Source organism: Vipera ursinii, assembly GCF_947247035.1.
Source record: "Vipera ursinii genome assembly, chromosome: 4".
Lineage (NCBI taxonomy): Eukaryota > Metazoa > Chordata > Lepidosauria > Squamata > Viperidae > Vipera > Vipera ursinii.
The window spans coordinates 81,734,595-81,747,005 of NC_139514.1; the positions used below are offsets into that span (position 1 = coordinate 81,734,595).

At 35.5% G+C, this 12,411-nt stretch overlaps 1 protein-coding gene across 1 annotated transcript in view; it reads left to right on the top strand.

The window, feature by feature from the left end:
- Positions 1 to 12,411, top strand: part of OCA2 (OCA2 melanosomal transmembrane protein) — a gene marked incomplete at its 5' end in the record, with an annotated part of 243,872 nt that overhangs the window by 26,685 nt on the left and 204,776 nt on the right. Inside the window, 2 exons of the mRNA XM_083361506.1 lie at positions 2,863 to 2,920; positions 3,616 to 3,688. Coding sequence (XP_083217632.1) covers positions 2,863 to 2,920; positions 3,616 to 3,688 — 131 coding nt within the window. The remainder of the gene's footprint in view (positions 1 to 2,862; positions 2,921 to 3,615; positions 3,689 to 12,411) is intronic.

Sequence of the window (12,411 nt, forward strand, 5' to 3'; positions counted from 1 at the left end):
GCTCAGCTGGCAGCAGGAATATATAATTCTTAGAATCAGTATGAAATCATGCCTATTATTTTTCTTCTGCACTCTTCCTTCCTTCCTGACCTTCCCTGTTTTATTTTAATTATGAATATAGGAATACATTAAAAGCTGTCCAGCTTTTATCTGTTCTGTATCATTGCTGTATAAGGACATCCCAATATAATTGCCCTGGTTATCCAGAACAGTTGGCAACCAGTCCTGCATTATATCCCTGGTGCTGCAACAAACAAGCACTCTTGCTAAATTGTTCCCCGAAATACTTTCCTGCAGTCCTGTTGAATAAACATGCTGGAGTTTCCAGAGACTGAGGTAGCCTAAATCTGCATAGTTACAGTGAAATAGCTGTGCTATAAGTGCTGCAGATCCGGGGGAAAAAAAGCCCTCATTTTTTTTGGCAGTCATCAACACGGTAGGCAAAAAATAACTGCAAACAAAGCAAGTCCCAAACGGCAAAGGTAAAACTTCAGTACAATGAATTCTAGGGTAGATAGTTGGATGGTAATTGCATATAAAATCAGTCTTCATTACAGCTAATTTAACTCATCAGAGCATTTATCTAATATGTTAAAGGGTTGCTAGTCAGTGAGAATGCTTTTAAGTGTTATAATTGATTAACAAGTTCCTATCTCCTGATTACTTAGTTGAGTTTATTATTTTAAGGATGTGTTTTTCTGGACATCTACATGATTAGTTTAATGTTTCCTGATTGTTATTGCTATTGTGGACAGTCTGTTTCTAGACATCATATTTTACATTTAAATCTTAATTCAAAAGGTTAAACCTTATCTTTGGTTTATAACTTTGCTGGTTGATGGAAATAAAGAGACTTAACTTATAACACACATTTGTAAAATGAGAGCCTTAAATGTGTAAATTATAATTATAGTCACACATTCCTTTTTTCATAAAAACTATAGAAGTACAGTAGTTTCCTATTACTTTCTTCCAGAATGTTTTTTTGACTTCTCGCATCTAGTTCACAGCCCTGTATTCCCTGGTAGTTTCTCACCCAACTATTAACATTTTGCTTCCAAGCCAGACAAATTTGAGTAGAGGCATTGTCAACTGCTGAAACAAGACATGTCAGATATAATATATGTATCACTAGTAGAATAGCCAAATTTCATTCTGTTTCAGTCTTTTTCATCTCTAGTTAAAGAACAAAATGTAGACATATTGTACAGAATTGTATAGTCTACTGCTGTTACCCTTACATACCCATGATATGGGCAGGAAAACATGAGTTATTTAGCTAATTAGCAGTTATATCAAGTGTCTCTAAGTGGCATGCTTGGAGTTTTAAGGAGCCTATGCCATAATGAAATGGACAGAACCTAACCATTTTCAAACAATTATCACAGTACATTACGGCCAATCATACAACAGAAAATAGTAATGCTGAAAGAAAAGTAATTTGCTCAAAAAACTAACCCTATGATAGAAGTGGAATCAAGTTAAAAGAACACAAAGACACTTCTAGAATTAACAATTTAGAGCTCCCAATGTCTTTGTCACAGAAGGAAAACCAATAAATACAGAGCCCAATAACTTGGTCCAAAATATTGTCTAGATAAATTAAATATGTTCTGAGCTTTCACTGACAAATTTGCCGTTGCCGTTATAAAAGCAAAACAAAGTACTTGTTTCTCACAAAACTGATATTCAGATAAACCCACTCACAAAAGCAAAACACTCATTCTCATCTTATATCCATCTCTCTCTTCCCAGCCAGAAACTTGAGCAAAACTCACACTATCACATATAAATCCAGGCAAAATGTATATTTTATCAGACAGCTCTCCAAATCTCTGGGAAAATATAGCAAAAAGGCAAAAAAAAATCAGAATCATGTCCAACACAAGAAAACTAATGCACTCATAAAATCCATGCAAAACATCCAATGTTCACAACCATATATTCAGGAAAGAGAACTGTATATTATCTCCCTTGTTTATGTGGGCAAAATCTTCAGTATACCAAAACAGAGCATCAATTTAAAGCAACAAAATCATCACAGAAAAATCAAAGCTGAACACCACTTTTGCTTTATGGTCCACTGATTTTTCTAGTACAAAAGGTTTCCTACTGAGGTTATGTTTTCCCCTAATAACTTAATTACATTTTTTTCCTTCCTGGTCTTTTTTGAAAAATACAGGATCTTCCCCCCACATCTCCCAAACAACCAACTGTTGATCCATTAATTTCAATAGAAATTAGCCCACCAGCTTGTCATCTGAGCCTGATGTTATGGGCTGAAAGTGACTGGCCCAACTCATCCAGCTGGCTTTTTAAAAAATAATATTTATTAGTTTATAGCCTGGTGCGTTAAGCACTGGACCACCTGTTGTTTCTTTTTTTTTGTAATCTTTAATAAATTTTGCTTTTTTGGGAAAGGGAAATGATTTTGAAGTATCACAGCAATCAGAGAAATGTCTGGGGTAAGTAGCACATTCATTGATACCTATCTCCTTGGGAACTCCATGCAAGATATTGCAGAATGAGAACAAGAAGTATTTTTATTGACATCCATGTACTTTGCACTGTAACTCAATTTTGTCTCCAAGAGGTCAGAAATGTGAAAGGATTATTTTTGGAATATTGAAGAGTTGTAACCAATTATGTTAGATAGTTCTGCATTTAATTGACTGAATCAGTGCATAGAATCTTCTTATACCTTTACAGCATAAAACAATTAAAAAACTCATCTGTAGAAGTTGTGTAATCTTCATCTAATTACTCACCTTTTCTCAAGTTCTCAAACACTGTCCTTGACAATTTCAGAAGCTTATGTTATTGCTGGTGTTCTTTGTGAATCTTTCCTCTTTATTTTTACAGATGCTGCTTAAAACTCCTAAAGGTTTCATGCCTTTTTATCTTTGTAGTTATATGCTCTGTGAGTATTCAGTTTTGAGAGTGATACTTATCCAAAAGCTAAAATTGATAGTATAAGTAAGACCTACTAAATAGCATTCTGGGCTGTTTTGTTAATAATTCCTAAACCTGGTTCCAATTTTGAGGAGATCATTGGTAAGGTGCTTTACAGATTTTGTCTCTTCCTATTTCAATATGGAATAATGAAAGAAATGTTACTGAACACAAATAACAATAAAGGAGAAACATTGGTAGTAATCTTATTTGCTTATTTGCTTTTTCATTAATAGTATTCCCCTGAATATTGTATTGGAATATAATTTAAAAATAAAAGATTGGAAAGCATAACGGAGAAGAAAACAATGTTTCTGCTCTATTGTAAACGCTGTATTCTCCCCATGCCATTCTGTAGTACTAGGAATCCAGCAAGGAATATATTTTTTAAGGCACTGCCTGTGCATTTTTCATGGAAAGGATAAAAAAAAGTAGTGGTAGCTAGGCAGCAATGTCTTAAAGCAGGGCCCCCCAATCCCTGTCCTTGGCCCAATGCCGGTCTGGAGCTCATTCAGAACTGGGCTATGGAAGTGATGGGTATTTTAGGGAATCGTGATTAGAAAGCATTTATTCTTTGTAGTTATTTCACCAATGCAAACAACTTTAGGGAGAGTTTATTTAATAACTTGTTAACTGAAATACAATTATTGGATGTATCCCCAGATTTTATTTAGCATTCATCCTGAAAACAGAATGTCTTGGCAGATGTTGGCTGTTTCACCTGTGGACATTTACAGTATCCTTTACTTGTTACTTTTTAGGAAAACACAACGGCAGAATAGTATAGACCAAAGTTGCTGACAATAGTCCAATTCAAAAACATGCTTGATATTTAATGACTTTTATTTTGTTTGTTAAATTAAATATTGACAATGATTTCTTTCTTTAGAGATCCTGGTAATCCTTCACTGGTTTTAAAACCAATAATTAATATCTTTGCCAATCTGTTTTCTATGATCATGATCCAACTGGTGATTTCATATGATCTGATTTTATATCTCCCTTAGATGCTCCCTGAAATGCTTCTTTCAGAAATATAACCATCATAGAGTGCCTAATACCTTTGGATGAAAGCAAATGTTCAGTTTAAATTAAAATGTACCCTGTGCTTTATATACAGCTATAATTGTCACTCAGCAATGGTGCATAGAATGTAGGATGTCCAGAAACATTGTGGACTATTCTATGGCATTTACAACCTGTTCTCTTCCAAATGGATTATTTCTATAATTCTATATTTCTATAAGAATATTGGCTTGGGATGCTATACAGTATCTGGAAGGCAACAGATTGAGAAAGACTTTCAGAGAAGTATGACTAGTAATCCATGTTAAGCAGCATAGGGTCACATGCTACAAAGAGTATGCTTAGCATAGCATTCTGTTGATCTAGGTTGGATGCTATTATTTAATTGATTTGGCTTTGTAGCTTGGGCTGTGAATTTCAGAAGAAATTCCAGATGATGTGAATTCCAGAAAAAAGTTCTGCATAGTAATAAGTGCAATGCTTGGATGGAGTGCATAGAACAGAACTGACATTACAAAGCAGTGAGAGATGTCAGGTAAAGTGAATTGATGCATATCATAAAGGCTGGGTGAGAACATGGAATAGAATTAGCAATACATGAGATAACATATTCTACACCTCTGCAGTGTCAAGGATGCTGCATTGCATATCTTTATTTTGGGTTTGAATTGATAAAAGATGTTTCTTTTTTCTATATAAATTGTCCCTCTTTCATCTTTGTTTTTCCCTCACTGATTGGTAATGGTAGTCTTCTATTTATGCATTTGTTGGTATGCAATTGATAGAGGCCTACTGTGCTTTCTAACAGAGCAAGAATCTGATCATTCTACACATCCTCATTTGTAATAAAATGATTTTCCTTCAGCTAAAGATTGACTTGGAGGCTGGCCTTTTTACTTAATCCAGTCAGTTTCCCTAAACTCAAGGATGTTTTCTTTTTCCAGGACACAATTTCTGTATTTTATATACAAATATGCACATATTGGCATTTACACAGATTTTGATGAGATTTTGGAAGCACTAATACATTGGTTTCCCGAGCTTTGGATGGTTGGATGGGGAAATCAAGAAAAGTGGAGAGTGTGAATGTTGTGCATGAACTACATGTGAAGTTATCTCAGAGAGCTTGTTGATCAATATTTGCTGAATTCCTCTCTCCTCTCTTGAAATATTTGAAGAGTGACAAATCTGATAGCTTCAAATGATCTTGTTTCCTCTTCTTCTTTGCTCTTTATTGTTTTTCCTTGCTTGACTATTTCTCTAATGCACAATTGGTGTCCTGTTAAAATAAATTGTCTATTATTGTTAGATATTAAACCAGAGAATTTCTACCCTTCCTAATGTCTTCAACCCTTTTCACCATGCAGTAACCATTGGGAAGTTTTCATGTCTATTAAGATTTGTCTCTTAATCTTTATTGATTTGTTTGCTCACACTGGCAAAGACTCAAATTAAATAGCTCTAGTGTAACATTTAAAAAAAAGGTTGCTATTCCTTTTCATTGGTGATTTATTGAATTTAAAGCTTAAAAGCTTGACAATGGAACGTGTAGTGACAGTCTTTTTTGCTAGACCAGAAGCTTTTGCTAGGCATATTATTTGTAAAGAATTTTCAGATGTCTATATCTAAGAAGTTGGACAGTTCTTAATGTAACTTGGGGTAATCCCATCTATGTGTTGTGATGGAAGATAAGGAAAAAAACATGGATATCATAAAACAGTGGGAGTTACATTGGGTGCTTCCCACAGCAGGAATGCCAATTATATCAACAATCAGCTTCCATCTAACACCAAGTCTAACAAACATGAGCAAGGTATCCATTAGACCATGGGAAAGAGAGGAATAACTGTTTTAAGTGTTTATTTAGTTAATTTAGGAAAAAGAAGGACTGGGGGTGATATGATAGACCTGTTCCAGTATTCGAGGGGCTGCCACAAAGGTCAACTTATTTTCCAAAGCACTAGAGAACAGGACAAGAAACAATGTTGGAAACTATCAAGGAGAGAAGCAACCTGGAATTAAGGAGAAACTTCCTAACAGGGAGAACAATTAACCAGTGAAACAGCTTGCCTTCAGAAGTTGTGGGGGCTTCATCACTGGAGGTTTTCAAACAAAGATTGGACAGCCACCTGTCTGAAATGATATAGGGCAGTGATGGTGAACCTTTTAGAGACCGAGTGCTCAAACTGCAACCCCAAACCCTTTTATTTATTACAAAGTGCCAACATGGCAATTTAACCTGAATACTAAGGTTTTAGTTTAGAAAAAAAACTCATACATTAACATCTTTTGTCTTAAAAGAAAACCACAATAACAAAGCTTTCAATCATACAAACAACTTTTTATTGAAAGGTAAAAGTTTGTATTTGGCATGCTTTTGAACAATTAATGTGATTTTTGCTGTTATATGCATGCTGATAATTTGTCTAACTTGGCTCATACTTTGTAAGTTTGAGAACAACACATGTAGCACTCAGGTCATCTGTTAGTCTGTTTCTGATGTCAGATTTGATATAATTCAAAGCTGAAAACAGCTGCTTACAAGCATAAGTTGATCCAAACAAAGTAAGGAAAGCAATCCCAAGTGCTTTCATTGATTTAAAATTATTTGGCAGAGAATTACACACTTTAAGGATTTCATTTTTAGAACTAACTGTGCTGTCCTTTGTCATCCTTGTTTTTGCAGGATTGTTCTCAATAAGAGTGAAGCGTGCTTTGGCTGTGTTTTCGCCAGGAAGGGGCTTGGAAAATGGCTTTTTCCTGGTGAAAACAAGCCTCTGAGCCCTGATGCTAGCAGAGTGAGGCAGCAGAGGCCAGAGCAGACCCTTCTCCATCTCACCTCACTTCCCCAAAGCCTCCCTTAACTAACCTCCTTTCCAGATCTGTTCTCTGCCACTCCATGCAGGGCAAAAAAAGAAGCTTGTGGGACTACCAGTTAAAAAAAAGGTTCAACTAGACCTTGGAACTTTGCAAGATCTTTTTTTTTCTTGAGAAGTTGGAAGATCACATTGATCTTGTTTTTTAGTTCCACAAACTTCTTTTGTTGCCCTGCACACGGAGAATGGAGCTGGAAAGGAGGTTAGTGAAGGAATGTGATTACCCTGGGGTGGGGGTTAGGGTTTGGCATTGTGGATTGTGGAATGTTTGTGCTCTGGTGGGGCTATTCAAAATGCAGGAATTTCCTGCATTTTGAAGCACCCTGTTTCTCAAGCACCCTATTCCAGGCACACAGAGCTTGCAGTCTCTGCCAGATCTCCATTGGGATAAAGTCTTTTAGCTCCTATAGAGCACTTCCAAATGTAGCCAGTCCCCACATTTGGAAGCACCCATAGGTGCGGAAACATTTTTTTATCCCAACAAAGATATGTCAGAAGGCTCTGTTTCTCAAGCACCCCTTTCCAGGCATACGGAGCTTGCAGTCTCTGCCAGATCTCCACCAAGTCATTTCTTCTGTTTGCTTCTGCTCCTTACTTTCCCCTTCTCTTTGTTTCACTCCATCTAAAACTGCTCTATTCCTTACTTCAAAATCTTCTGCTTTCCAGACTGAATCCAATCAATATTTTGTATTGTTCCAGTTTATTAAAATGCCTTCCGGCATCAGCCATCTAAAGTTTATACTATTGGCAATCAGCTTTGTAGTCAGGAAGTGATAATGTCTTCGAGTATCTCTTACTCTCTTGAGTATCTGCTTTAAAACCACAATTTCTTTATTTTTATATTGATTGTCTCATCTCTGACTTTCTGTAGTACTTCATCTCTTGTTGTCTTCTTTATAAACCATACATGTACTTCTCTTGGCAGTTTATTTCTTCTTGCGTAGCTTGAGCTCATGCAGAATATTTCATCAACCTCTACTTGAATTTCTCCTCTATCTGCCTTTAAAACCTCCTCCAGGATGTCAATAATTACCTCTGCTATATTTTCTTCTCTATCCTCAGGAATATTTTGAAATCTTAAATAGTATTCTGCTTTTTCCATCTCTAAAATCGTAATTACATTCTCTAACTTTTCATTTTCTTGTAATAACATTTCTATCTTTTTATCGTTGTTGTCTGACTTTTCTTCAATTTTCTGTATTCTCTGTTGATTTTTAATTATCATTTGATTTTGAGCTTCAAATTTTTCCTTTATATCCAGGATTTCTTCACTTACTTTCTCAAGTTTACTTTGTGTCTCTTTATGGTTCTTTTGTGTCTCTGCATGATTTCTCTGCATCATCTCTTGATTACTTTGCATCATCTCTTGATTTCTTTGCATCATCTCTTGAAGCAGTTTTAATGAAGTCTGTGTTTCGCTTTGAGCAGTGCTTATTTTTTCACATTGCAACATTGCTTCGATAGGTCCCTGTGTTGTTGGACTAGATTGTCCTACTGAGGTGCAGAAGAGGTTTTTTTCAGAAGTCTGGTAATGTTTGATGAACTCATTTTACAGCTTACAATCTAAGGCCAAAACAGTTTCTGTTTAAGTTTACCCAAAATCAACAAAAGTGACTTTAAAAAGTCTTTTTCCCTTGCAATCTCACATCAGAGCACTTTTGTTATTTGCAGCTGTGTCCTCCAAGGTCACTTATGTAAAAACATTTTTTACATTTCTCACTATTTATTTGTCATTTCTTCTTTCGCCACTAGATGTCCTCCTCAGCTTATTTATCAATGTCCAATATTCTTAACAAAGAGCACTTCCCCTTCTTTGTAATTATTCACCACTTTTAACTTTAATCTTTCTGGGGGGTCTTTACTTTTCAGCCCTTTCCCATCAGGGGCTCAACATTTATAATCCTCAAGGAAAAGGAAAGAAAATTCTGGCTCACCCAGCCTCTGCTTGCAGTTGAGAATCAACTGTTTTGTGGTGCTTCCCTTCTTGCTGGAGACAACTAGGGCTGCCTTGGCTCACCCGACAGCCTTTCCCCCGCTTTTTCAGAGGGGTCTGCAGTCTGCTCCAATCAGTCGCCACCTGATCTGAGCTCCTGAAGTATCCCTCCTTTTTCATTGCCCCTCCAGGGCAACTTTCTGACCCTTTAAGGGTTGCTAGGCAAAGAGAAACCGGACTGGAAACCTGAGGCACCGGCTTTTCCCAGTTGTCCCATCGGCTGCCAAACAGGAAGTCTGTATAGATAAATTGTTTATTGTGATAACAGTGTCAGTCTAATTATGAAAGAATCACAGTGACAAACATACCCATATCCTCCTCTATAAACTCAGAATCAGTTTATACAAAAGTTCTTTTTGCTGAATGTATGAAGTTGTAGATGTAGCATTATGTCTGTTCTTCTAAACTGATATCCAGGTGAAAATGGAATCTATACACATTTATACTTAAATACACAATTTTATGCATAGGGAAATATTGTAAAGAAATCTTTTTTATAGAATTGTATTACAGGTTCATTTACTACAGAGAGAAGTACAGCCTTTAGTGACACTATTCAATTGAACTGAACATTTATACCCATAAACATTGTGACTAGCCTTTTAAATACTTACAATTTGGGGGACATTACACTCCATCTCACTTCTGCTGTTTACTTTAATAACTGAAAGTTGAAAAACAGTCTAGAGTACCTTCACATGGTACAATTTTGAAAGTTGCCAAGAACTTACTTGTTTAGATAACTCTTTTGTGGATCACTTGTGTGGGTTGCTTTAATGTTAGAAAATCTTCTCTCACATATGTAAAAAAGATGTTGAGGCTCTAGAAAGAGTACAGAGAAGAGCAACAAAAATGACCAGGGACTGGAGGCTAAAACATATAAGGAACAGTTGCTGGAATTAGGAATGTCTAGTCTAATGAAGAGAAGGACGAGGGGTGACATGATAGTACTGTTCCAATATTTCAGGGGCTGCCACAAAGAAGAGGGAGTCAAGCTATTCTCCAAAACACTCGAAGGCAGGACAAGAAGCAACAGATGGAAACTAACCAAAGAGAGAAGCAACCTAGAACTAGGGAGAAATTTTCTGACAATTAGAACAATTAATCAATGGAACAACCTGTCTCTAGAAGCTGTGAATGCTCCAACACTGGAAGTTTTTAAGAAGACACTGCACAGCCATTTGTCCAAAATGGTATAGGGTTTCCTGCCTGAGCAGGGGGTTGGACTAGATGACCTCCAAGGTCCCTTCCAACAACAACAACATCACTACTACTACTACTACTACTACTACTATTATTATTATTATTATTATTATTATTATTATTATTATTATTATTATTATTATTATTTTCAACTTTGGAACTTTCCACCATCAAATCAGAGATTAGAAAGGCAGTCTTTCAGAACACTAAAATGGAAAGTGTAAATTAACATTTCAAGATCAGTACAGTACTAAACCAAAGACAGAAAAAGAGGGGACTAGGAAAGAAACCAATTTAGTAAGCCTTCCTTGTAAATCAAATGGACAGCCATTTGTCTGAAATGGTATAGGGTTTCCTGCCTGAGCAGTGGGTTGGACTAGATGACTTCCAAGTTACCTTCCAACTACTTCTTCTTCTTCTTCTTCTTCTTCTTCTTCTTCTTCTTCTTCTTCTTCTTCTTCTTCTTCTTCTTCTTCTTCTTCTTCTTCTTCTTATTATTATTATTATTATTATTATTATTATTATTATTATTATTATTATTATTATTATTATTTTGACTGGTAGCCAGTGCAAATTGTTTATATAGAGTTGGCAAAACAAAAGTTTACTTAAGGAGTGAACTTAAATGAATTAGTAAATAACTAATGATTATGATTATGCCATCTATCTATCCTGGTTGATTCTGCTTGTAACATTATATCTTCAGAGAGAGAAAGGAATTTCCATAGTATGTGTTTGTGTGTAATTGTAAGAGAAGGAGCTGATGGCTTTGGGATGGGTTTGATAGTGTGTTGTTGTTTTCTCTGTTTTTTTATCAACTCTGTTGCTACTTCCAGCTTTTACTTTTTACTTTCTGGATTGTTTAAAATGACTCTTCATTCCTATAAGGGTTTCTACATAGGTGTTTTGTATAACTGCTGGCGTACTGTGATCCTAAATTCATGCTTCAACAATTTTTGCTGACATTTTAAAAAGAATTTGCTGAGGCTGTAATTGGATTTCTTGCTTTTATCTTCCACATTCAACATTAAAGAAAATGGATTAATAGCTTATCATCCTGATTGTCTCATCCTGTTTCCCTAAGTATTCAGGCTCCTCTAGAGAAGTTAAAAAACCAAAACAGAAGATAAAACAGAAAGGCAATAAAATAGCAAGAAATAATAAAACACTAGAGTACAAAAAGTGCTATGAATTATGAAATAAACCAGCTAACAAAAAGGATCAAAGAGAAGTATTGTGATTTATTCGTAGCTTGGTGATTCAGATTACCTGCACAAGATGCTTACTTGAAAATTAGTTCTTGAATTACTCTGAATGTGTGGAAAAGTCTCTTGAATTGTGGCTAAAGATTAAAGAGAGACAAATAGATAAGGAAGAAAATTAAATAATAGTTAAAGAGATGATTAATTGATAGATTTTAAAGGTAAAATTTCCTATGACTCAGACTCATCTTCTGGTGATTTAATAGACTTATTTATACAGTTTTCTTTGCAACAGGCTGGAAGGGTTCTGACAGATAAATTTATCAAATTTGATTGCTCCCATATCCAATGATTTTTGAATCTGAAATACTTCCCATAGCTTCTATAAAGGATGTTGAGAATATTTATGCCTTTCCAAACAGAACCACTTGGCTCTCTCTCACCTATCTGTACCTGCCAGATTGATTGAATAAATTCAGTTTGGCCATATGTCAAGGGGGTTATGCTGAATTGTATCTGTCTGTTGGTAACTCTAATTCAAGGCCACATATTTGAACAAAAAATAATTAAAACTCAGACTTTTGTGAGACAATCACTGAAAGCCCTTTGTTTCAATTGACTGAACTTTGCCAATTATATTCTTGTCTTGTTTATGAAGAAATTCTGGACATTGAGTAATGTTGACTTTATAAATATAGAGCAAATAAAATGAATATCTGAAATTATATATATGAAAAAGCTACACACATTATGAATTTTTTTCAGAAGTTGAAGACAACAAAAGGAGATGAACAAGAATAGGGGATTCTCCCCCTCAATTGAAAGAACTGAAACGGGAAGAAAATGATTAGAGAATGAGAAGGAAATATTATTGAGGAAATAATCCACAATGACGCTATTGTATTTGAGGAAAGAAAGGTCAGGAAAGTAAGAGGAACAAATATCAGAAATAGATGGGGGATGAGCACAGGTGTCTTCAGGAATACATATGTCAAAATGTCAAGATAGCCCCCAGGTAGATATCCCAGGGAGCAGATAATCCAAGACTTTAGTTCTGGGTTTATTTTATGCTATTAAAACAACATATTGAATATTAAATTCAGTTGTTAAGAAGGTAGCTAAAGATCCTGTTTTTCTGTTCAGTAGGTCAGCTGCAGTT